The sequence below is a fragment of the Protomyctophum bolini genome (assembly GCF_963924005.1).
Source record: "Protomyctophum bolini genome assembly, chromosome: 21".
Taxonomy (NCBI): Eukaryota; Metazoa; Chordata; class Actinopteri; order Myctophiformes; family Myctophidae; genus Protomyctophum; species Protomyctophum bolini.
The window spans coordinates 32,168,462-32,194,614 of NC_137882.1; the positions used below are offsets into that span (position 1 = coordinate 32,168,462).

Consider the following 26,153-nt stretch of genomic DNA (forward strand, 5'->3'; position numbering starts at 1 on the left):
CTGCACCACAGCTGTCTTCACTTACAGACAGTCAGTCACTATAAGGTTTTGGTTCCTTGGGCCGTCATCATCAGGTATACAGTATAGCTTTACCTTTTTATTTATTTTAACCTTTATTTAACTATTAACTATTAAAAACCACATTGAGAAGTGTCAAGCGATTGAAACCCCATGGTAACCTCTAATAAACCTGATATGGCTGTATAGTGGAGACGATGTGTGGGATTCCTCTTTTTGTCTTTATCAATAATTAAAAGTATTCATTATGCAGAATGTCCCAATTCACAAGTTTTCAAATATCATTAGAAAATAGATATACAAGCTCATTTTCAAAGGGCCAATGTAGTAATAGGGCTGAAGTGGTTAATGTTTGTTTTGTAATATGTTTGTGATGCCCCACTATAATTATTCTAGAGTTGTCATGGGAGTGCCTTGTCTACTAATGCTAAAAGTATAAAGTTGAGAAATGGAAACACCTTAACACCATAAAAGTACTACATTTTTACTTGAGTAAGTTACAATGTACTTGGTTACTTTCCACCACTGCCTATTCGTGCCATTTACAGTTTCTGTTTCTCTGAAACGGGAAGTTAAGCTCGGCAGGTTTCTAGAGAATCAGAAACCATTTGTGTACCAGAGGATATTGGGAAAATGGGCATTGGGGTCCATCGAACCACTTTAACCCTATATGCAGATTGGCCTTTTGAACTAAAAGACGATCTACACGCTCAGTACTGATGAAGCAAATATTTATATTATTATATTGCTTAGCTTGAGTTTGAGAGTTGAGAACATGGACCTAAAACAAGAGAGCTGATATAGGCCAAAATGCAGGGAGTTCAGGTCGGCAGGTCACAGCTGCCATCAAGTCAGTTGCCCCTTTGTTATATGGATGTGCAGGCAGGCAAACATTCGGCCCTGACATTTGGCACAGCCCTACCTGATATAGTATAGCTATAGGCCTACGCCTACTACCTGATGAATAGAAGCGACTGAACCCATGTACCTCTAATAAACCTATTGTCGCTGTAACTAAGACATCGGGATTCCTCTTTTTGCATATATCAACATCGTTGTTGTTTTTATGTTTCAGTGAATTATGGGTATTGTATCAAAACAAATATAGACCTACAAAAACAACTAAAGTTCAACAGCTATCCTCCCCCGATCGTTTGTATCCATGCTGCATTTGCGGGAAAACTACAGCTAAATATTCACGAACCTTTCATTATTTAATGATAAACAAGAATATGAGCAACTTTATAAATGCACGAAAGACAAAAATAAACAGTTGAACCGAACTTGACTTTAAAATCCAGTTATAATTCAGAGCCGTATCGTCTGTTTCAATTGCAAATCAAACACGGGTGTTTTTGTGTAGCTTAAAATTAAGGAAGAAACGTTAGGTTTCGTTTACCTTCTCAGTTGCAGTTTCCTCGGAGCGGAGCAGACGCACGTACTGTAGACCGTGGAGCTCTCCTCTCAGTCCGTCCACTGAGCTCAGATCACTGCTGTGAGCAGACGTTCCTTTTCCCCAATAGACTTTTGGTTTTTGGACTGCCTGCAAAAATCTGTTTACATTGTATTGATTATTTTTTCTACTTCAAATGCCCGCTTAAGTTTGAATGATTTGATGTTTGTGTATATTGCACTGTTTGCTCTCTTGCTTTATTTTAACCTGTACATCACTTTGGTTGACCTGGTCACGATAAATGTGCTAGTTATATAAATAAAGTTGAGTTGAGTAATCATATCACTCATAATGCATTTCAGCTTTTGCGCGCGCGCGCACACACACACACACACACACACACACACACACACACACACACACACACACACACACACACACACACAGATGGCCCTCCCTCTGTCTCATGTACGGCCATCCCTCTGTCTCCCTCTTCCTCATAAGAAGGCAGCCTTACCCAGATTGTTTTTATTTTCTTTAGTTTGAGAAAGCACGTCAGATGAACTCCCACGCACATCCATGATTCACACCACTCTTCTTTTAACTTCTTATGCTCCAAGAACGGTAAAATGTACTATTTTTAATCTAGATATTATTCACATACAGATATTATTATACAGCAGAGCGCAGCCGCAGCGACTGACTACCGTCTTTCGGGGCGCGCCCAGACAACCTGCTACGGAGTGAAATAACAGGCTCGTATTTATTTTATTCATATTCATTTGCTGTTCTTGTTCATTTCGGGATATGTATACTGTAATCATTAAAATATGCCGGTCTAATTATTAGGCTAATTGTACCCCTGCCCTGAGTATTGCCTTTCATTGTAGGCCTACTTCAGAATAATTTAATAGATAGGCTACGATGTTTTGGGTACGCCCTCAGATGAAATCTGACACCCGGATAAAAGTGAACATGTTGTGTTCTTTTGGCTTCTGCAACCACTTAAACCCCAGCAGGAAAACCTGAAAATAGTAGATTATTTCCATAACAGAGATGAAATCTCTTTCTCGTTCTGTTGTTGATTATCAGTGATCACATTTTTGTTTAAGTGTCAGCTGCAATGTAAAAACAAGTAAAAGTCTGGTATTCAACATTTACTTGCGTAAAATTGTTCCAGACTGGCATAGGTGGCCACTTAACTCCCTGGAAGTTAAATCACTGTAGCTTTGATCCATTGTTCATCTTCTAGCATGTAAAATCATAAGGTGTGATCCAGGATCTGAACTCAAACAAAAGGCTTGTATAAACAGGCCAACGACACCCCAACTTTGAATAACAAAGGCAGGCCTTGTAGACAAACTGACTTGCAGAATACATTTGTTCAAGAATTTGAGATATCGTATAGAATTATGGATTCCCATATTCCACATCACCAGGGCCGGCTGTAGCCTGGCCCACTAGGGTGGGCAGGACGAATATATGGGGGTGCATCCCGCACGCACCGCATAGCGTAATAATCCCCCGAAATGCATAGAAAACTATGCTATATCATCTCAGATTATCTATCTATCTATCTTCTCCTTCTTTGACCAATAGTAACCCAATTTCCATCCGCACCCTGTTGGCAGTGGCGTGCACAGACATTTTTTCGAGGGGCAGGTGCTCAAGTGAAGAAAAAAAAGGGCACCTTGTGGAGCACGTGGAACCACCGGTTGCCTTAATAGTGTGTGAGATTTATAGATTTTGGGGCATAAATAATATATTGGAAGCTTTTAATCCAGAATTGATCAATGTCACCATGGGCCACATACTGTACAAAACAAAAATAACAAAAAACGAACATTCAAAAGGGCACATTGCTGTCCAGAGGGGAAAAGGGCAGGTGCTCTAGTACCACCCAGTGTCTTATGTGCACGCCACTTCCTGTCGGTTAACAGCACTTGGCAAACAGTGTTCAGATGGGTTCAATTTATCTAAAAATGCTGCCCACCCAATCAGAACTGATAAATGGTACTGATATTTTGTGGTATGTTTTATATTGGCTACAAATAAATATTCTCCATAACTTTTGATTGGGTGGGCACCGCACATTTCGGTGGGGTCTGCACACCCCTGTCCCCTCCAGAACCAACCCTGGTGGAGAGACTGGGAGGCCCCTGCTACTGAAATAAACACACTATGGCAATGATTACCGGAATATTGGAATACAGAGATATTTAGCATTGATTAAAAGTAAGAAATCATAAATGAATGGAGAAAAAAGAAGAAAAAGGAAAGAATATACTGTGTATAAATTGAATTGATAGTCTGTCCAGCGCTTCAGTGAGGTGGAAGTTAAAATGCGAGGCCAAAACAAATGTATTATGGAATACTGTAATCAAGAAATTGTTCATTTTTATTGACTGTCCACGTCAAACGGTGAATATAAAAGGGCTTTTATTGCAGATGATTAAAGTACAGTGTCCTTTGTCCTTTTGATAATCATGCTTTTATATTGTTCATGCAGTATAAATTAATCTGTCCAACAGCAACACAGTTCCCTAAAAGATGATCGTCCGTGCCAACGCCATTCACTGCAATAAAAGTCTTGCTTCACTGCCGTCCTTTGACCATGCACTGATATTCACAGTTTGACGTAGGACAGTTAAAAAAATTAACAATTACTTCATTACAGTAGTTTGCACACACACACACAGTCACACACACACACACACACACACACACACACACACACACACACACACACACACACACACACACACACACACACACACACTCCATAATCTTTGATTGGGTGGGCAGGATGCACGTTTGGGTGGGCTATGCCCACCCTTGCCCCCCCTTAGAACCGGCCTTGCACATCACGATGACCCGGGGGCTGCCTTGGGTGATCGAGTGACAGGAATTGCGAGTGTCGTGACGGGGACTGTGGGTTAGGTGACAAAAACGCAATGTTTCATAGTTATCTGCGACCTTTGGTTGCAACAATAAGTGGGCACTGAGAACAGGGTATTTTCACAAAGTGGGCACTGATGAACTGGCTTCTTTTCTAACGTTTAATCGTACCCTCTGAGATGTTATGAGATTGATTGATCATTTTCTTACTTAGTGGTTTTACACATTGCAGTTGAGTAATATTATCTATACCTTGACTTAAATACTACTGTTGAGTACTTTGTCCACCACTGCTAATGAGTGCTATCCTGTATGTTTGTTTTGTTGTCTGTATGTTTAGGGTACCAACCGGGGGCGCTGTTGCACCACTCACTTCAGACAGGTCTGATTTTAACAGCTCAAGATGGACAGCTGGGATGGGGTATCTATAGTCAAATTCCCAAATAAACACAATGAACAAATATATACATATGGATACAATATGCATATATACGATGCATTTGTGAAATGCTCACTTTACACCTATGTTTACTTTCACATTCAGGCAGATTCATCTGAAGTTCAAGGTAAAGAAAGACCCTCATATCTTCTCAACAATATACAACATTAAATACTCACAGAAGTTGGAGTGATGTTCTTCTAATTATGCACAAAAATTATTGGCTGATTTAACTACTAGTTCACTATAGGGTTTGACTGGATTGCTGAATTACTACATTGCCGTTATGCTTTGGTGCACTCACCCCACCTTGTGGAGAGGGGGAAAATCCAGACTATGACAACCATAGATATAAATAAAAAAAATAGATGCCTCATTGGCCGCTGCAGTTCATTGGAGCGACGTGTCTCCATTGAAGGCAGGAAGTCAAGCGGAAGTGATGAAGGCACGGTGCGTCTACTGGCCAATCACAGAACGTCTTTTCCGGGACAATTCAATCCAAGATACCTTTATTGGCATCAGAAAACAAACGTTTACATTGCCTCTGAATGGCCTACCAAACGTCCCCTTCCGTTATCTTCCACTTTTCTTCCGCTATGCTTCGCAAGGAATCTCTGGGAAGTTTTGCCGTTAAGTACTGTACTTGAGTACATTCACTTACTTAGTTACTTTCCACGACTGCTGCTGCACAGCTAAGGTTTTGATTCCTTTACAGAGGTGAAAGACATCATGAATGATGTTTACAAGAAACTCAGTCATCAGGATACAGATCTCAACACATTATTAAAGTGAGTATAGGCCGACTCCAACTAATTACTCCTTTCCACAACAAAGGTTTTGAACTAATGTCGTATAATGTAGTATAATACTTTAAGTTATTGTTCATCTGTCTCACAATGAAAACTCGCTGTTCTACTAACATGTCTGAGAGGTCATTTTGACCGTTTTTGAGATTTTGAAGTTTATTATCTTTGCCCATGAAGCTTTCAGAATGTTCCCATTCCATGACCATCATCATCCTTCACCATTCTATCATCTCAGAAATGTTTGACATCTGAAACATTTTCTAAATATGATGAAGCACATACTACTCATTTTACTTCAGTCATGCTAGTGTTAAAGAAAACAAAAAGTAAACATATTTTTTGTACTGTTCAATTAAATTAGCAGTATGTACTGTATGTGTTTGTTTTGCAGTTTGAAGAAGTGTAAACCTGAGATTGCAGATCCCCGAATCAAAGTGAAATCGAAATCAAAGAAAGTGTGGAAATATTTTGGTCATCCGAAAATAGATGGCGATGTTGATGATACACATGTTATTTGTAAGAGGGAACTGTGTTACAAAATTTTTCCTCGACTGGCAAGAGGCAGCACTTCAAATATGCGAGCACACATCAAATCTTGTCATCCTGACATTGATCTCAGTGACGATCTACCCCACCAACAGGTACAGTAACTTTTAGGGGGGGATACAATAGGAGGGTGTCTTTGACAGCTTAACTGTAAATTATCTTAAATTGGAAATGGGACCTCGTTATCCCCTCCATAAGGCAATGGACAATGTCTGTGTGCAAATTCAGAGCCTTTGGTGCAGCCAAGTGACATTGCCTCAGACAAACATGCAGACAGACATTGCCTTAATCATATGTTAGATATTTTATAAAATAAAGAAACCATGTGTAACAGGGCGGTATAATTGAGAGCAGCCAACTACGCCACCTATAGGGGATTGCGCCCTAAGAAATAGTTTTATTGTATGAATCCAAAACAAGTAAACCATCTGAGTACATGAGATTACTCCCCATGCACAAGGTTCGTTGTACTTAAGAAATAAGGCAGAAATAAGGCACCAACATAGAATACAAGTTTACACAAGGGAATAGAAACAGCCATTAAGGATGCATCAATCAATAAGTTAAAATATTACAATGGCTCAGCAATATACTTTGTACCTCTAGGGATCGGCACTGAGGCTACCAAGGGGAGCGACGGACTATAGCTAGCACGCCCATGGTGGCACCTCTAACCACAGCGCACACAATCAAACAAATCTAAATAACACAAAAAAACAGAGGAAACAAATAGTGAGCAGTGAGCACTATAGCAATACATTAGTTTAAATATACAATTCACATTAAGCAGTGTTTGACCAGGGGACTTCACACATTAAGCAGTATTTGACCGGGGGGCCTTCACACATCAGAATATAATCATTAAAATAAGCTGAGGACAAGAGCTGTTGGTCAGTGGTGGAATCAGTCCAGGCAAAGCAGCAGTTAGGCTAAGTGTCCCTGGCCCTGAAATGATGATAAGCGAAAGAGGCCATGTTAGCCTGCTAGCCAATAAGAATTACATTTAACCCCTTTTGGACAGAATTAATTTCTAATGATAAAAAGTCTTTGCATTTCTGCCATCAATGAGATGCTATATTAAGTTGAGATACTCAATTTGAATTTAGCACAACAATAGATTTGTTACACTAAGTACACAAGTAGTTTGCTTTTACTCAACTTTGTATTGTAGTTGATACTTTGACTCAAGTACTACAGTTGAGTACTTTCTGCAGTGCCAGTGCAGGTATCTAGAAGAAGAAGAAATGCGTTCTGGTAAATCATGTTTACCAAGGGTAACTCGACTAAGCATCAGATACTTGTTTACAGCAAGGCCCACATGGAGCATTTCATGGTAGAGGTTCAATGCCTTGTCCAAGGGCACTTCAACGGTGGTAATTTTAACGTGTCGGATCGCTGATTCGAACTGGCGACCTTCCGGTATCTAGACCGCTCCGCAATCCACTCGGCCACCGCTGCCTCTAATTTACATATGGATACAATATGCATGTACGTGTATGTGACATGCTCAGTTAACACCTTTGTTTCCTTTCTCATTCAGGCAGATTCCTTTACCTGTAATATTGAGGTTCACGGTAAAGAAAGACCCTCATATCTTCTCAACAATACGATATTAAACGTACCTATCAATCACACTAGGCTCTCACTTAACTATCAGAACCTCTCTTACCTATCTTCGAAACGCTATCTCCATCTCCTTTCATTAATGACATTCACCGTTGCATTAAAGTAATAAGCCACGCAAGGTCTCAGCCAGGTTCCTTTTATATTATATTATTTTATGTCTGAGAGGGTACGAGGTCAAAGCTATGCGTAACCTTCTTGGGATGCCATCCTCTGCTGCCACTATCCATCCTGAGCTCTTTTTACAGTAGTTTGTAAAACTATAAGTTTGCATGGGGTCATGACAAATGCTGCCCCCCCTACCCCCCCCCCCCCCCCCCCCCCCCACACACACACACACACACACACACACACACACACACACACACACACACACACACACACACACACTAAAAGGTTTTGATTCCTTTACAGAAGCTGAAGATCAGGATACAGATACAGAGCTCAACACATTTCTAATGTGAGTATTCCAACTGATGACTCCTTTCCACAACAAAGGGTTGGAACTAAGTATAGGCTATACTTTAAGTTATTGATCATCTGAAAACTCACTTTAATGTTTAAATTACCAGTAGGCCTACATTAAATTAAACGTTTAAAAGTTTGTGATTTTCGTAACAGGGGGAAAATCTACGATTTGTACACCAGCAAAACGGAGCTGGTGGGTGTCTTTGGTAAAACAGGAGCTGGGAAAAGCTCTCTGATAAATAACATTATCGGTGAGGAGAATCTCCTGCCATCTGGAGATAGTGGCGGTACTGCGTGTACCTCAGTCATGATTCAAGTGCAGGCAAATACGACAGACTCCAACTACATAGCAGAGATCGAATTCATCCCACCAGAGGTAAAAATGTCCTGACTCCTTATACAGCATGATATTGTAACAATCGCCCTTTATATGCAAGGCAAATTATTACTAAGGAATAAATCAGTGGGATCGTATAGGGTTGTTCTCTGAATTCTTTATAGAGATGCTCAGACATAGCAATTGACAAAATCAAACATAGACAGCACACTTCACAGGTAACGTCTCTCCCCGTCTCTTTCCCCTACTAAATAAAATAAGGGGATTCAGATTTTACGGGGGCCAGTTTCGAATTGCAGCAGTCCGTAGGTGCCCTTTGAGAGCTGTTTTGAATTGGGGATTAGCATGTCTTAATGACTGTTGGTAGGTCGTTCCACATTTTGGTGGCATAGGAGCAAAAATAATTTTGTCCCTTGTTTGTGCTGAATCTGGGTTGGTTCGTTGCACTCCCTCTGGTGTTGTGGGTGTGGACTTCATTAACATTAAGGAAGTATTTAGACAGGTACATGGGTATCTTGGTGGTGTATCGAATCTTGTGGACCAGACCCATTGCAAGATGCTGTACTCTGTCGTCGACCCTAAGCCATTCCAGCCTGTCAAAGTGGGCAGGGGTGAGGTGGGTTCGGGGGTTGAGGCCAAGTAGGTGCCTGACCAGTTTGTTTTGGGAAGTCTGGAGCCTATAGTTTTTAGGGCATTTGAGGAGCTGTGGTAGTCAAAGAAACCTTGTACGAGGGCTCCTGTTAAGGTCTTCAAGGTGTTTTTGTTGACCAGTGAGGAGATCCTGTATAGGAATCTTGTTCTTTGGTTGACTTTTTTGATTACGTTGGTGGCCATTTTATCACCGGAAAGATTGGCCTCCAGGATGGAACCTAGGTAGGTAATTTCATTTTATGTATAGTCACCCAACTCTAACCAAGAATCCATTTGCCTTGCTGAGATTACTATTAGATCCAAAGAGAATGGATTCAGTTTTTCCCCAGGTGTAAAGATAGTTTCTTATCAGCGAGTGAGGTGCAGATTCTACCGAGTTCAGAGCTGAGGGCCTTTTCTATCCGAGACTAGCAGTGCAGAGTCATCTGCGAACAGGAACAAGTTGCAGTCACAAGCTGATGTCATGTCGTTTACATATATTAGGAACAGTAAAGGCCCTAGTATGCTTCCTTGTGGAATGCCACAGCTCACTGGGAGGGGGGGGGGGGCAGTGTTCCATTCACCTCCACCATCTGTTCTTCCAGGTAGGATTGCATCCAGCTCACTGATGTGCTATCGAAACCAATTGCTTTTAGCTTGTTACCAGTATGGAGTGGTTCACGGTGTCGAAAGCCTTTTGGAGGTCCAGCCTGACCATGCCACAGTATTTGCCAGCATCCACCTCATGTTTAATGTGGTCGCTCAAATAGAGAAGGCATGCGTCAGTCAGTGGAGTGGGATGTTCTGAAGCCAGATTGGAACTCATACATTAATTTATTTGTGGCAAGACAAGATACTTTTCAACCTGTAGCTATTTTTTCCATCACGTTCGAGATGGAGCTTAGAATAGAAATAGGGCGGTAGTTGCCGGGGTGTAATTTACTCTCTTTCTTGTGCAAGGGGGTTACTTTGGCCAGTTTGAAATCTTGCGGGACCTGTCCCTGTTTGATGGAGAGGTTTACTATGTGGGTGACGATTGGAGCTATATAGAGACTGAGACATTTGGAGGGAATATTGCCATGGCCAGTGGCCTTGTGGGGTTGGAGGACACTCAATTTCTCAAGTACCTCATCAGTTGTTACCATAACTAGTTTAAAATCGTCTTTACAAAAACCTAGGTTTCTGTAGAAGGTTTTAATGTGCTCTTCACCAAAGAGCCCAGAGTGGGAGGGCAGTAGAGTTGTTGCTATATGTTTGTAAAGAAGATGTTCAAGTAGTTACATCATGAAAAGGAAAGAAATAATATTATCACAACCAGTTCCACATGTCACATTTCTCTTTTTCAAAAGAAATAACATGTACAGAAAAACAAAGTAGACATTATGTGCTTTTGTCTCAACATGATGTTATAAGCACATCAAGCCCAGTGCTCCAGTCAATGTCCAGCCTACTCCTAATACTGGAGTACTTGCTTAGGTATTCAAAAGTACAAATTAAAATATACGTCTGTATTGCAAAACATATCAATAATATTGTCAATAGCAGATCTACAAGCTCTAACAATGTGACTCGTGAGATTGTAGATCTAGTATTTCCCCTATACTATATTTGAAAGTGATTGTAGGGCCTACACCTTTCCCTTAATTTCTTAGAAGAATATTTGTCTTTGAAATGTAATGAAGCACAAGAAAACACAAATAATCCTACTGTGTATGTTTTACTTAAATCCATGTAGGTTACTTTGTTACCGCTATAGTTTTGCAAGCAGCGATAAGGCAGGACCAAGCATGAAGGCAACAAGCAATAAGAATATGCAAGCCATAGAACTTGAGAAAAAGAAGACCTTGTGCCAGAACTGCTATTTTTGGCGGAAGGAGAAGAAGAAGAAAAAAAACAACTAACAATAAAGGACTGCTTGATCCTTTAAAAATGACAAAATGTTGCAACAGGACTGTCTCTGTCTCTTTCTCTCCGTCTCTCTCTCTCTCTCTCTCTCTCTCTCTCTCTCTCTCTCTCGTTTATTTAGGAATGGAAAGATGAGTTGGAGCATTTGAAAAAAATTATATCTGCCAATGACGATAGCGACGACAGCGACGACAGCAACAACACCGACAGCAGCGATGACGACAAAAACAAAAACAAAAAAAACGACGACGGCGATGATATTAAGGAAAAGTTCAAGGCACTGTATAAAGAAGATTTTAAGGCCTCTGTAGAAGTTAAACACTACATGACAGAGAAGAAGTTTAGCGACATCGGTATACCTGAATTTCTCAAATCAAAAATGTCACTTAAACGTGAAACGGTAAGAAACGGTGGAAATTACAATTGTTAGAGTGTTAAGATTGTAGATAGATATTCCATAATCCAAATGTAGTTGCATTTGTTTACTGTTAAAAGAAAAAATAAATAAAGAATGGATGAATAATGAATGAATGAATAAATAAAACATAAATGAATACATAAATGTTCATTCACCTGTGTGTTACAGTCCTCAGATTTATCCGAAGAAATAAAACCGTACACAAGGCGTGACAGAAAAGGAGGAAAACAGTATTGGCCACTAGTGAAGTGTGTTACCATTAAGATACCAAATGCCGGTGAACTTCTTCAGCATGTTGCACTTGTGGATCTTCCTGGAACTGGAGACCGTAACAAGAGCAGAGATGAAATGTGGAAAAAGGTCATTTAAATTATAAATGCAAATCATATCATGAGAATGTATTACATTGAAAAACTATATACAATATCTATATCTATGTAAGATTATTCAATTCATTTCTCCTAGTTTGTTCAAAATTGTGCTGCTGTGTGGATTGTGAGTGACAAATGTCGACCCAGTGACGAGAAGGAACCATGGGAGATTTTAAAAGAAACCATCCGCCTCATTGGAAACGGTGGAGAGTGTCAAAGCATCTGTTTCATCTGCACCAAATCAGATCATCTTGATAGTTCAGACGTAAACTTGTGAGTTTGTGGGGGGGGGATTGTTTCTTTCTTTCTGAGAGGGTACCACATTTTGCTAAGAATGTCTGCCTATCGAAAACATATTAGGTTATAGTTTGAAAATGTATAACCGGTATAACATAAACCAGTACAATTTCACATTTCCTTCCAGGTCAAAACAACGAAAACGTGATCGTGTATTGCAAAGCAACAAAGAAGTCAAGGAAAATCTGCAAAAGGATTTTGAAGAAGAATGCCAGTCGTTCGTCAAGGTACGTTTTACAGTGAGACATTGAAGGTCCTATTTTGCAGCAGGCGGCTTGGCATGAAGCGTGTAGGCCTGTAGGGCCATTTTTTGGACAAGGTCTACCTGCATAGAATTCTGTTTTTTGACACACCTAGTTGAAGGAGGCAAAACCCAGATATGTAAGGCAGGCACTTCCAAAATCCTACTATAAATGCGGCACGTCTCTACAGTCTACAGTATGTGTCTGCGTGCGTGCGTGTACGGTTGTAATGCACGTAACATGAGAACCGTTCACCCCACCAACTTCACATTCGACACACACACGTTCCACACCCCCACAGGGATTGCAGTGCCCGGTATCGAGTCGGTCAGATCCACGGTTCTCCAGAACCACCACAAAAGGCTCTGCTCATGCTCTGCCAGTGGGCCTAATCAGCCTAAATTAACCTCTTAAACCCCAGGATGGGTCCAGGAGGGAAAATAAAAAATATCAGAGTTGGAACCTGAGACCTTGACCAGCCCCATTAAGTCCCCTCACCTGTTCAATTCCCAGCCTCTGCCTCAGCCAATTGATTAGCATGGCAACCCCACACCTGCAAATTGATTACTTAACCACTACACTTTTCACAGTTAGTTTGCACTCTTCGGGCACTAGCCTCGGAAACCCAGACGTTTTTATTTCCAGGGAGAGAAAAAAAGAGTCTGAGACCACTTCAATTCGGCAATTCCGCATCACTCTCTGCTGATTTCTAATCGTCTGCACCTTTGTTAAATTGACGCACACACACACTCCTTTCTCTCTCTGTCGCTCCAACTAATTAGTCTCATGTCGCACAGCTGCGTTAGCTCCCGGCGGAACCTGCCGGGAGCTGCCTATGCAATAGAAAGCATAGGTGGACCCCAGGCTATCGGGCACAGGCAGACAGACAAAGGCAGACAGATAGATACAGAGATCTCCATATACAGTATGGGCACAAAAGGGACACAGACAGATAGTTAAAACGGATGACAAGTTGACAACGGGTATTATTAGGTTCCCAAGTTGCATCTTTCTCAAGTAGGCCGGTACAATAATAATAATAATAATAATGATAATAATAATAACCAGTAAGACGCCCTGAGGGCGAGAAGCGACGAGCGAGGTCGTGTGCACGCATCCGGCTGGGTGACGGCAGACTGCTGGGCGAGCGCTGGTGCTTTGGCATGGGGGGTCAGATCAACATATGAAATTTATTCTGTACTGGCCTGGAGCATGTCTTGAGTGTACAGGGTTTGATGAGGTCAGATCAACATATATGGAATGTCAGAAAAGGTCAGCCTCCATATATGGAGATCTAAGGGTGCGCAGAGGGGGTAGTGTCTTAAATGTACAGGGTTTGATGAGGTCTGGCCATATATGGAGCGTGTCTTGAGTGAACAGGGTTTGATGAGGGCCTTAATTTCCGGGCCTGTTGAGAACTCTAGTTTTCGCCGGCTGCTGGACGGGTCTGCACTAATAGCTTTGGGGCAGGCCCGTCTAGAATTTGAATGGACAGGTATCAGTCAAAAGGGAGACATCTTAGAGGAAGGACAGATAGGGAAGGATCAACATATGGAATGTCAGAACAAGTCAGCTCCATATATGGAGATCTAAGGGTTTGAGGTCAGATGTAGAGTTGCTGGTCGGCTCCATATATGCAGATGTAGGTGATGATCCAGTCTTCTTCCATGTATGGCTATCCAGGGTTTGATGAGGTTAGTGTTGTGATCTTCATAGAGACGGCCATATATGGAGCATCAACCATATATGGTGGCGTGATGTCATGAGGCGTGACAGACCACTGATGGACGGACGGGTTTTGCAGGTATTCATAGTAATCCGCAACCTACCGTCGCAAAATAAATAATAATAATAGTTTTTGAGGGACGCTAGCCCCTCCTATATAGATGTTTAATGTTTGTTTTAAAAATGCCATTGACAATGAAGGGAAAACTTACGTCATATTGTCCCTCATTACATCATTGTCTCTTTATTGTTAATGGCATTTAATGTTTGTGTTGGCACCGTTTGTTTTACATCACCATTACATCACCTAATCAACATGAGTTAGACTTTAATATATTAGCGCCCCTCACTTCACACGGGTGTGATTTTTTATATTATTTGTTTCAGAATCATTTCAGCGAAGACTTTTTTCACGTGTTCGCAGTCAGCTCTACTGTGTTCAACTTGCCAGACTACATGGAGAAAGAGGACACTGGTAGGACAAGACTTTACAATTTACAAATAATGTGTAGGATTAACTATTTACATCAGTGTGAAATTTCCTTATTTTTAATCTTAAAATAATTTAAGCAATAAACATTTTAGACTGAACATTTTACTGTATATAAACAATTTTCCAGAAATACCCAAACTTAAGCGATTTTTGGAAGATCTCAGCGATCGTCACTCAAAGACCAGTTATGTCAAAGGAGCCTATGGAATACTTTCTCTGATGAAAGGGGCAAAAGGGACGAATACTCAAGGAATGGTATGAACAACCCACACACACACATCAACCTCACAGCATGCAAACAAACACACACACACACACACACACACACACACACACACACACACACACACACACACGCGCGCACACGTGCGACACTGGTCTACAGTATTATGATTCACTTATATTTTGATTTCAGGACTCCCAAGCAGACGTGCTGTGCAGAGAACTGGAAACACGTCTTCAGCAATGGATCAAAACAGTTGATGAATCCATGGCAGGGTGCCATAAGGCTTTTCCGGAACCCCTCGGTAAAGGGGTTTCGGAGTCAGTAAAAAAGTGCGATAAAGTCTTGGCTAGGACTTTAGAAGACGGCTTACATCATTCGCAATTGAAGTCTTTAGTTCAGAACAACGGCATTTACAAAACAAAAGGGAAGGAATTTAAGGAATTGAATCTCAATGAGAAATTATCTAAACGCATGAGAGAAAAGATTGATCCAACATTTTGCAAGAACTTCCCGTAAGTAGTACAGTACCTACTGTCAACAGTCATACAACCATGTCTTCCAGAATGTTAATTGGGGGGGGCGTGTCTAAAAGGGCTTCCTCAACTCAATGCAGATCCACTGTACATTTCAGGAATGAAGCACGAGCTGGACCCATCAAAAAGGCCATCAATAAATTCACACTTGTCACAAAGAGCCTGTGTGACAAGCACAAGGAGGTTGCACTGCAGATGACATTTCTAAAGACAGAGGTATAACTACACCTCATATAGATGGGTTTAGTGAGTCTCAAGTATTAAAACAAACTTTGGTCGGTAGCGCTGTTGCCTCACAGCTAGAAGGTCCCGGGTTTGATTCCCTCCAGGGACGCTGTGGGCATCTGTGTGGAGTTTGCATTTTCTCCCCCTTGTGCCCCCTATGATACTATTACCCTCACAAAAAACATGCAGTAATCCTGGTCTCTATACTGCCTCCCCTAGTCAGCCACCTGATGGAGGGGAAAGGAACTGCTTCGAATAACGTGTTCCTTCCACACGTCCTACTAGGGAAACTCCCCGGTATTCCGAAGCCCGCTATTCTGACGCACCACCATTCTGACACGTTCAATACTATGTCCATAACCCAAGCCGCAAGTAGTCGGAATGGTTCTGCATCGGAATGCCACTCTGTTCCCCTCACTCCTCATGCATTGAAGGCAGCATGAACTCAGTTCAGGGCCCTCCCCAGGTTGGCAGAGGGAGATTAGAGCCCAGGATTACAGTTTAGGCAATTGGCACCGTTTGAAAATTGTTCATTGATTTATTTGTTTGTTTGTTTATTTACCATGACAACAATTGTTCTAGGCAGATGTATAATGCTTCATCTGATGGAAACCAATTTCCATGAGTAGATGAGTTGTTATTCTTCTCTATAATTGGAGTATTCAATTTGCTTTTGTGTTCTTTTCTTCAACAGGAGGATAAATTAAAGACAAAACTTGTCGATTTCATACGTGAAGAAAAGAAAAACATCTACTCCTGTCTAGAAGAGTCAATCCAGGAATCCATGCAGCCATGTTATGACAGTAAGCCATGTTTTCACAATACAATGCCAGTATATTACCAGCTAAAACGTTGCCAGACTGTTCTAGAGTTTTCTTTTTACACAAATCTTACATGTTAAATTAAATTCAAATCTAGTATAATCTAAGTATTTATGACAATTAAATGAAATGAAAATAATTACAATTAATCATTTGAATCTTGTAATATCCTCACTAAGAATGGCTGAGTCATTTAATTTGTTTGTTGTATAATGTAGAAGCAGCAGGACGCCATGGAAAAGGCATGAAACTCAAAATGCAGCAGGACCTGAAGGATCATGTCAATGCTTCAAAATCTGACATGTTTGAAAAGGCTAAGGGAGAAATGTTGAGGCGCATGGCGCGTCTGAAGGTTTGTTAACACTCATCTTGCTCATAAAGACCAAATTCCAACTGCTCACATGCTCAAGTACGTTGCGGATGTGTGTGTGCGTGTGGGTGTGCGCGTGCGTGCGTTGCACGCGCACATTATTGACAAATCTGGATATAATACACATTTCATTCTGCCACTGAACAGTTTATCTTCATTTCAGACTACATTGTTGAAAACACTCCAAGAGGATATGCAGACATCCATTGACCAGTCATTAAAGAACATTCAGTCAGCCGAGTCAGTCCCGGGTAACAGAAAGATTTAATTTTATTTGTGGACCACTAAATGAATGTACTCTACAACATATATTAATTTGGATACCGTTAATGAATGTGAAACAAATGTTGTTACAGATGTCACTAAGGAATATGAAAAGGTGGCGATGTGCCATGAAAAGCTGACGAGGGCTGCAGGAGGCAGAGAGAATGAGACACCCGAGAAGTCACGGGTGGCGCACAAGTCAGTAAAGTTAAAATAGTAAAAGGTGCTCCTGGATCAGCCTGGATAAATTGGATTAAAAAAAAAGGGATTTGGGTACTCAAAGTTTAAAAGAGGTTGAGATGTTTCGATTATGTTTTCTATCCCCACAAATAACCAATTTTGAACAATCAGGCTTTCATATCATATACTGTAGGACCAGGTGCTTTCATGGAAATTGCTCTCAGGAACAGCTCAACTGATTTTGTCCTCATCGTGATGTCATCAATGTCACCCTACTTTGTATAATTTCTCCTCTTCTTCAGTCTTCAGTTCCAAATTTGCATTTCCACTTTGTTTACAATGTCCACCATTGTTGATTTTCCAAGCTGGTATGGAATGGAAACAAGCCTGGTTTTATCTAGCATCAGTATTATAATGACTCAAATATTAAATAATCTGCATATCAGCACCCCCACCATCTCAGGACATTACTGTACTGCAGCTAAAACTTCAAAGTCCAGAAAGAAATGACTGTTTATATCAGAGTGGTGATTGAGGCTCAAACCATTAGAATTAACTTTGAGGGATAGACAATATGATATTAAATATTAAAAGCAGTTTTAAAAATGCATGTTATTTGCACTTTAACTAAAATGTTAATGTTACAGGTATAATGAATAGACCCCAATCTATGCTTCATATATCTATGCTCAATTATGCTCAATAAATATATATTCTAAAGAGTTATCTGACTGAAATTAAGGTAAAGCATGACCCTCGAGTAATATTGCCATTATACAACGGTTACCCTTATCAGATTGCGTTCTCGAAACGACCTGTTGTATAATAGAATGTGGATAACAGGATGTTGGCCAGTCTGGCCCGCCCTCAAACCTCCTCTTCCCGGCGGGGCACTTATGTTTTCATTCCACTAATCCCCAATGTACACACATACTGAATGCTCTTGCCGACAGATTCAGTAGCGCAGATCGGAATCTGTTCTTGAGAGATGAATGCGTATTAGACGTTTATGCTCCAGCAGATCTGATTATGGGTCATACCTATGTTCCCTCAGCCCTATGTTTACTCAGAAGGAGCATTGGTCCGAGGTGCGCTGGGGGTCGGGAGAGGGTGGGTGGTTAGGTTTAGGTGTCTGCCCCGGGGGAGGTTAGGGTTAGGGTGAGGGTTTGAGGTAGGTTGTCGATCGGACCCGAGGGAACATAGGGCTGAGGGAACATAGGGCTGAGGGAACATAGGTACGGTCCCATTATAACCAAATCACAGGAGATGCATGCCAGATTCATAAACAGGGCTGTAGCAATTCTTATCTACTATAAAACATAGTAAAAAGCTAAAGAGGGTTTTTATACTCTGACAGAGATGCTTTACTCCAACCAAAACAAAGACGCTCATCAAATGGATAGTTTTTCAGCAATATTCTCCATTGGCAAATTAATTTAAAAAAAAATTAATCAAACATTGGGATGTGTTGGAACTTTGACACATTAAATAAAGACAGCTTACTATTGCTTTCAGACGGAGCCGGCCACGTACTGCAGGACACCAGCCCTGTGGAAAGAAATTCTGTTCCTGTTGCCCACAATCTGCTAATCTGGAAGAATTCACCAATCCTCACACCAAAAGAATTGTCCGCCTGGAAACCCTGACAACATGTGAAACAACGAATGTGATATATGCAATCCAATGTCCTTGTCCCAAATTGTACATAGGAAAAACATCTACCGCATTAAAAGACAGAATACGTAACCATAAGTGTAGTATAAGAGGAGAGGCTGACACTCTGGGAAAACACTTCGCCCAGCATGGCCATACAGAAAACGATCTTAAATTCTGGGCGATTGAAAAAGTACAGAGAGGAGATTTGATTGACGCAGAAGCACGTTGGATAAATGAGCTACACACACTTTCCCCATTCGGTCTAAATGAGAATAGGCCTAAGGCCTAGGAAGCATTGCCAAGTCTGCTTGTTATATGAGTGACTTAGGGCATTATTTTCTGTAATGTCGCTTGTACGTACATATTGGTTGCGGATTTTTGGGGCGTGTTTATAAAGCGCCGTTGCTCATTTGGGCTTGCTTCCTAATGTTCTTTAAACCAGTGATTCTGAAACATTTTCATGTCAAGGCCCGGGCCCCCCAAATTAACATGTATTTGTCCACGGACTCCCCTTTTTTAAATAGCAGCTCAACAGCGTGTCGCATCGTGACATGTTGTGAGTTTGTAGATCTGCTATTTTCAAATAGCTGATGTACAGTATATATAGGTTCAAAGTGCTTAAACTGATCTTCATGTTCTATAGTGTATACTAATTTGCGTGTGTGTGTTCATGTAGCCTAGTCGCTTCTAGACCTGACAGTTTATTTCTCTTGCAAAATATGGCAACACTGGTCCTCGGACTTCCAATGTTTGTTTATTGATGAGCTCATAATCATTCATTAGTCTTTCTTGATTATACTTTGACTGTGTAAAGGGTTCTTATTTTGTCTTCTATAGGCTACTGTATGTACAGTACAGTACATTAGGCCTATACTCTGTTTGTAGGCTATATTATTGTGTCCTGTCCATGTGTATCTGGATGTATGTTGGTAATGTGCCGTACATTGACTCCAGTGGTGAAAAGCAAGTGCAGTACATTTACACAAGCAGGCTATACTGTACTTTGCATTTTCACGCCAATATTTTATTGTAATGTACTCAACAAAATCGTGAGTACATGACTTTTACTTGTAACAGTCTATTTACAGTATGTACAGTATGTGAGTGCTTCTTCCATCTCTTTTTTTTTGGGTTCATTTTGACTGATTGACTATATAATCACAGACCGCACCTTCACCGCACCTGTGTACTCAGTGATTATGATGTGATCTCTTCCATTTATATTTGACATGGTTTCTCATTCTCACGCTTAACATTGTTGCCTGGGGAAATTTTTACACTCACAAGTCGCAAGCCGGTGCCTCCAAGATTTGTGGCCATTTGTACGTTCGCTTTCCTGTACAAAGGTTGTGAAACAAAAGTATGGCTAATATACGGTATACGTATAAAGTAGCCTAATTAAAACGTACATTTTGCATGATATGCGTATACAGTCTCCCTACTCATCTGTTTCCTTTATGTTTTGTTTTGTTTTGTTTTGCATTTCATCTATAATAATGGAATCACACAAGTAGTGATATATGTGTGTCTATATCTACGTTTCAGACTTCTGCAGTTCTCAAGCTTGTCCTCTCCGAACCTTCTTCAAACTGCAAAAGTCCTGTCTGCAAATTGTAACTGGTCGTCTGGGCCTATTAGGCTAAGCTTTAACACCAGAAATGACCCCCGACCCCCTGCAGCTGTTTACTGTAGTCTAGACTACAGGTATGTTTTATTGCTACTAGTGATGGTGTTTTTGTGTAATCCGTTTAGCACCATTGTATATAATCGTACCACTGTACTATTTTCAAACTGTTAATAAAATATTAAATCAACCGAAAGAAAAGACTGAATTTACGTGGAACAGTTTAATAGATGCATTCAGTCAATGAACAGGGCTTAATACAAACTTAAAGTTAAAGCTTGTGATGGCAAAACGCACTGCAAAGAGAGTTTAACGTTGTTTAATGCAACAACTGTCAAGGCCAGGAAGTCGTTTTTTTCTTTTTTGCCAATCAGTAGGCGTAACTTCCTGGTACAATGATGATGTCATGCCCTATCAAGTCCGCTCATTTCTTAGTTTCATCAGTTTTTTTTTATTTAACCAGAAAATAAGTCTCTTTTTCAAGTGGGAACTGGCCATTGTTAGATCATACAGAACAGGCAATAATACATCCATGATACAAAACTACTTCATATTTGCGTTTATGAATTTGAATCTTGTAGGAGTTCTCTAGCCTGATTGGGTGAAAATGTACTTTCTAAAGAGCTTGGAGGGGCACGGTAGGGTTCGATTCCTGCTCGGGACGCTGTGGTTGCTGGCGGCGTGTTTTCTCCTCCGCGTCATCAGTGCCCATACCCGAAGGCGGGGTTGGCGAAAGGGCCTTTCTGTGTGGAGTTTGCATGTTCTCACCGTGTCCCCTAGGGTAGGTATACCCTCACAAAAAACATGCAGTAATCCTGGTCACTAAACTGCCTCCCCCTGGCCAGCCGGGGCGCCTGATGGAGGGGAAAGGAACTGGTTGGAATAACGTGTTACGTCCAACCAGGGAAACTCCCCCCTGTCAGGCGTAAAGGAGCAACTTGGACACTCAGGCATGAAGGAAGTGTGAGTTCAAGTCCGTTTTTGATTGATTGATTGAAATCTTTATTAACAGTTTGCAGAATTACAGTACATTTCAAGCACAAACTCAATACAAAGACTGTTAACTGTGAGTGGACGACCCAATTAAGCCTTACACTTGTTTACAACAGGGTCCACATTGTTCAATTCATGAAAACATTTAGAGACAAACAAATAGACACTTCTATGTAGTTAAAGAACAGAACAGGAATTCATCATATAGGAAGCGAAAAGGGAAAAAAAGTATATATACAGTGAGGGGAACAGGGGGATAAAAGAAAAGAAAACGAAAGACAGAGTGTAGGGCGCCTGCACACAACACCATGCGTTGATGCCATGTGTGCATATGTGCAGGCACCCAACACCACGTCCATACAAAAACATAGTACAATCCATAGTACAAAGACAGAGTGTAGGGCGCCTGCACACAACACCATGCGTTGATGCCATGTGTGCATATGTGCAGGCACCCAACACCACGTCCATACAAAAACATAGTACAATCCAGATACAAATTCAGCTTTTACAGAGGCCAGTTTCGAATTGCAGCCATCCGTAGGTGCCCTTTGAGAGCAGTTTTGAAGGAGCCAAGGGATTCACATGTCTTAATGACTGTTGGTAGGGCGTTCCACATTTTGGTCGCATAGGAGCGAAAAGAATTTAGTCCCTTGTTTGTGCCGAATCTGGGTTGTACATGGTTTGTTGCACTCCCTCTGGTGTTGTGGGTGTGGACTTCGTTTACATTAAGGAAGTATTTAGACAGGTACATGGGTATCTTGGTGGTGTATCTAATCTTGTGGACCAGACCCATTGCAAGATGCTGTACTCTGTCGTCGACCCTAAGCCATCCCAGCCTGTCAAAGTGGGCAGGGGTGAGGTGGGTTCGGGGGGTGAGGCCAAGTAGGAGCCTGACCAGTTTGTTTTGGGAGGTCTGGAGCCTTGTTTTAAGGGCCTTTGAGGTGCTGTGGTACCAGGAGGTGGATGCATAGTCAAAGAAACCTTGTACAAGGGCTCCTGTTAAGGTCTTCAAGGTGTTTTTGTCGACCAGTGAGGAGATCCTGTAGAGGAATCTTGTTCTTTGATTGACTTTTTTGATTACGTTGGTGGCCATCTTATCACCGGAAAGATTGGCCTCCAGGATGGAACCTAGGTAGGTAATTTGATCCTTCCGTGTGATAATATCATCACCAACTCTAACCAAGAAGCCATCTGCCTTTTTGAGATTACTATTTGATCCGAAGAGAATGGATTCAGTTTTTCCCAGGTGTAAGTTTGTTATCAGCGAGCCAGGTGCAGATTCTACCGAGTTCAGAGCTGAGGGTCTTTTCAACCTGCAGTTTGTTCCTGTCCGAGACCAGCAGTGCTGAGTCGTCTGCGAACAGGAACAAGTTGCAGTCACAAGCTGAAGTCATGTCGTTGCTCTCCCCTTGTCCCCCACTAGGTTGGAGGAGGGTGTGTAGAGCCCAGGATCACATTAGATGATTGACACAGGGGTGAAAATGGGTTACAAAATCGTGGGATAAAAAATATAAAGGAAATAAAAATAAAGAGCTAAATAATGTGATGTCATGTTATTTCCTGTAGGCCTGCCTGTAGTGCTCTGCAGTACTCTATACTACCAGGAGAGGGAGCCAGTTCACTTAATATTGGTTGAGGAATTAACTTTCAACTGACAGTTTCACTTCTGTATTTCCACAGGAATTCACCGTATGAGACACGTATTTGACTGACAAGTCTGAATGTTTTTCTGTAATAGTATTATGCATCTGAAGGCATTTTCAACCTATTTTCATCCTCACTAATGTAATATTCATTATAATTAAGATGGCACTTCTGAGGACGACCTAGACTATAGACTAAAAGTGTGTCAGCTGGGCTGACACTGTGAAAGACTCAAAGACAAGAGTCAGGGCCGTAGCTGACCATTTGGTTGCCCTACTCATAGGATATTTGTGCTGCCCCTCCTCCCGACGAGAGCGCTGCTATTCCTCATGCAGATCGGCTATTTTCACTGTTTGTGAGGAGTCAGGACGCACACACGGCCACTCGTTATTTTCCGCGGCGGAGCCGCAGTGAAAATTGTTATTTTGAGGGTCGGCTTGGCACTTGTTGGCACATTTTGTTGCCCCTCTCGGGCGTGTTGCCCTACTCGCAGCGCGCACTGCGCGTATAGGTAGCGACGGCACTGACAAGAGTACACAAGACACAACACAGGCCCTGATAGGCCAGGCTACAGAGGATGTGACAATGTTCGGTGTGCATTTGACTCCATATATGTGCATTTGATGGGACCCCCCCACCCCAGGGCTGTGGTGGTCCACACTGACCGCATTACCCATGGCACCCATTAGGCGATTTTAATAGGATAAGGTTGAAAATGGGTAAAGTGCTCCTTTAACCGTCACAACACAAGCCAGCTACTCCAAGGTTACATCAGGCCAAGGTTTCCGATAACAACACACCAAAATGTACTTGCTGTCTGACCAAGCATTGTGCTGCCAGCCACATGTTAAATTGACTGTCCATCTTTAACAAATCCCCCAAGGCTTCAGCAGCCTTCTGTTCCACAGCAGCTGAACACAATTACTATTTCCTTCCAAGTCACAACACAAACAGCACTGTATGCAGCCCTCTCAGAAGGTGAGGGGAGTGGTGGAAGAACTCAGATATTTTACTTACAGTAGGCCTAGGTAAAAGGCTACTAAATGTAATTGCTAGCAAAATAGGCCTGTATAAATTTTTTTACTTGAGTATAAAAAGTAAATATATATATATATATGATATATATATATATATATATATATATATATATATATATATATATATTGTAGTGTCTCATTGGTGGAATACCGCCCAATAAGAAAGCGCCACTCTGGAGAGAGAGGGGAGGCAGACAGCCTGGGCACACTTGAACTTCCATGCACGGCCAAAGGAAGCTGTCTTTTGCGTCATTTCCAGGTTTTTAGACAGCTGGTGGATGGAAAAGAAGCTCCACCCACAAGGCAGAATGCCGCTGGGGCAAGCTTTTCCGGAAATCTGGCCGACGCGGCAATCTGCTGCGTGGGTGGAGCTTCATTTCCATCCACCAGCTGTCTAAAAACCTGGAAATGACGCAAAAGACAGCTACCCTAACCCTGTCCGCGCATGCATCTTAGATCCGTAGCCAGACCTACCAGACAGGCGCGGCCATTTTCTCCGTCGGCCAGTGTCTTTTCCGGGTTTTTAGACAGCTGGTGGATGGAAATTAAGCTCCACCCACGCGGCTGACTGCTGCGGGGACAAGCGTTTCCGGGAAAAAGACACTGGCCGACGGAGAAAACGGCCGCGGCTGTCGGCTCAGGTCTGGAAACACTGTAGGTGTGCCCAGACCCAGAGAGCTACATGGAGACGCCAGGCTCTCGATGACAGCTACATCTCTAATCACCTGCTATAGGACAACTCAGTGCACCTGCGCTCATCAGCACACCTGAGCGCATCATCAGTATAAAAGGGAGAACTCTCTGCCTCACCAACAGATCCACTCTCCAGAGATGAGGCGAGGCTGTGGGCAGGCACGTTGGGCGGTAAGGCAAGACAACCACCATTTCAAATACCATATATGTTATATTATGAAATCCCTATACTGACGGTGACGGCGCATCCTCTCTCTATCTCACTCACAGGCATTATACCGGCAAGCGCGTGCATTAGTCCGGCTTATATGAAGTGACTTTTCGGCTTATGGAAATGGAAGGAAAGCAACCGGATATGGAAAAGGAGTAGAAATACGACCCCAGTACAGTACAAGGAGTACAACTACTCGAGGCTGAGTATAAATACTTATCGTTCTGAAACCCCTGTTCTGAGGGCATTTGTTGACCGTTATCCACTTGACCCGAGTTGACCCGTTGATATCTCACCTGTGGGAAGGAAAACCTAAGCTAAGCGCTATGCTAGGGCTAAAAGCTAACCCTGTACCTACCTCGTATAATCTCCTCTGGAATCCCTTGCAGGAGTACTTACCCGAATCCTCTGTGAAAAGTAATCCATACTCACAGCGACGAGGTCCAGCGACGACGATCCATATCCTCCATATCCTCCGGGAAATGAACTTTGTGTTGAAATCTTACCTTTGACTGCATTCCCCTGAAAAGCAGAAAGAAAGAAGTTCATTTCTGACCTGGATTTATGTTCAATAAATGCCTTGTGAATAGGCAAACGTGACTCCTGAGTTGTGTATCAGTCGCCACAATATATATATATATTTTTTTTATTTGGCATCAATATGTGTACAGAACCAAATTCAAAATGCTAAAATCTTTCAAAATGTGTGTAATTACAACACGCTGTGAGCTTGTAGATCAGCTGTTTTTGAATAGCTGAAGTATAACATTGACAGCAAAGTAAACTATAGCTGTCAAATGACAGCTTTGGACAAGGAGTAAAAAAATTAAGTACAACATTTGACTCTGAGATGCAGTGTGGTATAGTATAAAGTTAGTATAGGCTACCAAAAAGCACACCCGTGTGAAGTGATGGGGCACTCTTATCATCTTACAACATCGAGGAGGGAATTCTAACTCATGTTGCTATGATTTATAGGTGATGTGATGATGTAAAACAAACGGTGACAAAATGAACATTACATTCTCTTTGTTAATGGCGTTTTTAAAACAAACATTGAACTA

General features: G+C 41.7%; 1 protein-coding gene across 2 annotated transcripts; it reads left to right on the forward strand.

Annotated features, from left to right (window-relative positions):
- The first annotated feature begins 1,923 nt into the window (after nt 1-1,923).
- On the forward strand, nt 1,924-20,698 carry LOC308336541 (nuclear GTPase SLIP-GC-like). Of its 2 annotated transcripts, none has more exons than XM_080793932.1 (21): nt 1,924-2,166; nt 4,650-4,730; nt 4,854-4,875; nt 5,464-5,536; nt 5,946-6,195; nt 7,641-7,674; nt 8,138-8,183; nt 8,345-8,567; nt 11,185-11,463; nt 11,650-11,841; nt 11,947-12,125; nt 12,277-12,376; nt 14,504-14,591; nt 14,737-14,864; nt 15,025-15,347; nt 15,467-15,584; nt 16,288-16,405; nt 16,639-16,766; nt 16,948-17,035; nt 17,141-17,246; nt 18,744-20,698. In XM_080793932.1, exons 2-21 carry the CDS (start codon nt 4,713-4,715, stop codon nt 19,171-19,173), a joined length of 2,943 nt encoding a protein of 980 aa, XP_080650058.1. In that variant the 5' UTR covers nt 1,924-2,166; nt 4,650-4,712; the 3' UTR covers nt 19,174-20,698. The 2 variants fall into 2 exon arrangements, with proteins under 2 accessions (XP_080650058.1, XP_080650059.1); XM_080793933.1 differs by having other exon boundaries at nt 16,288-16,396; nt 16,633-16,766.
- Nucleotides 20,699-26,153: the final 5,455 nt, after the last annotated feature.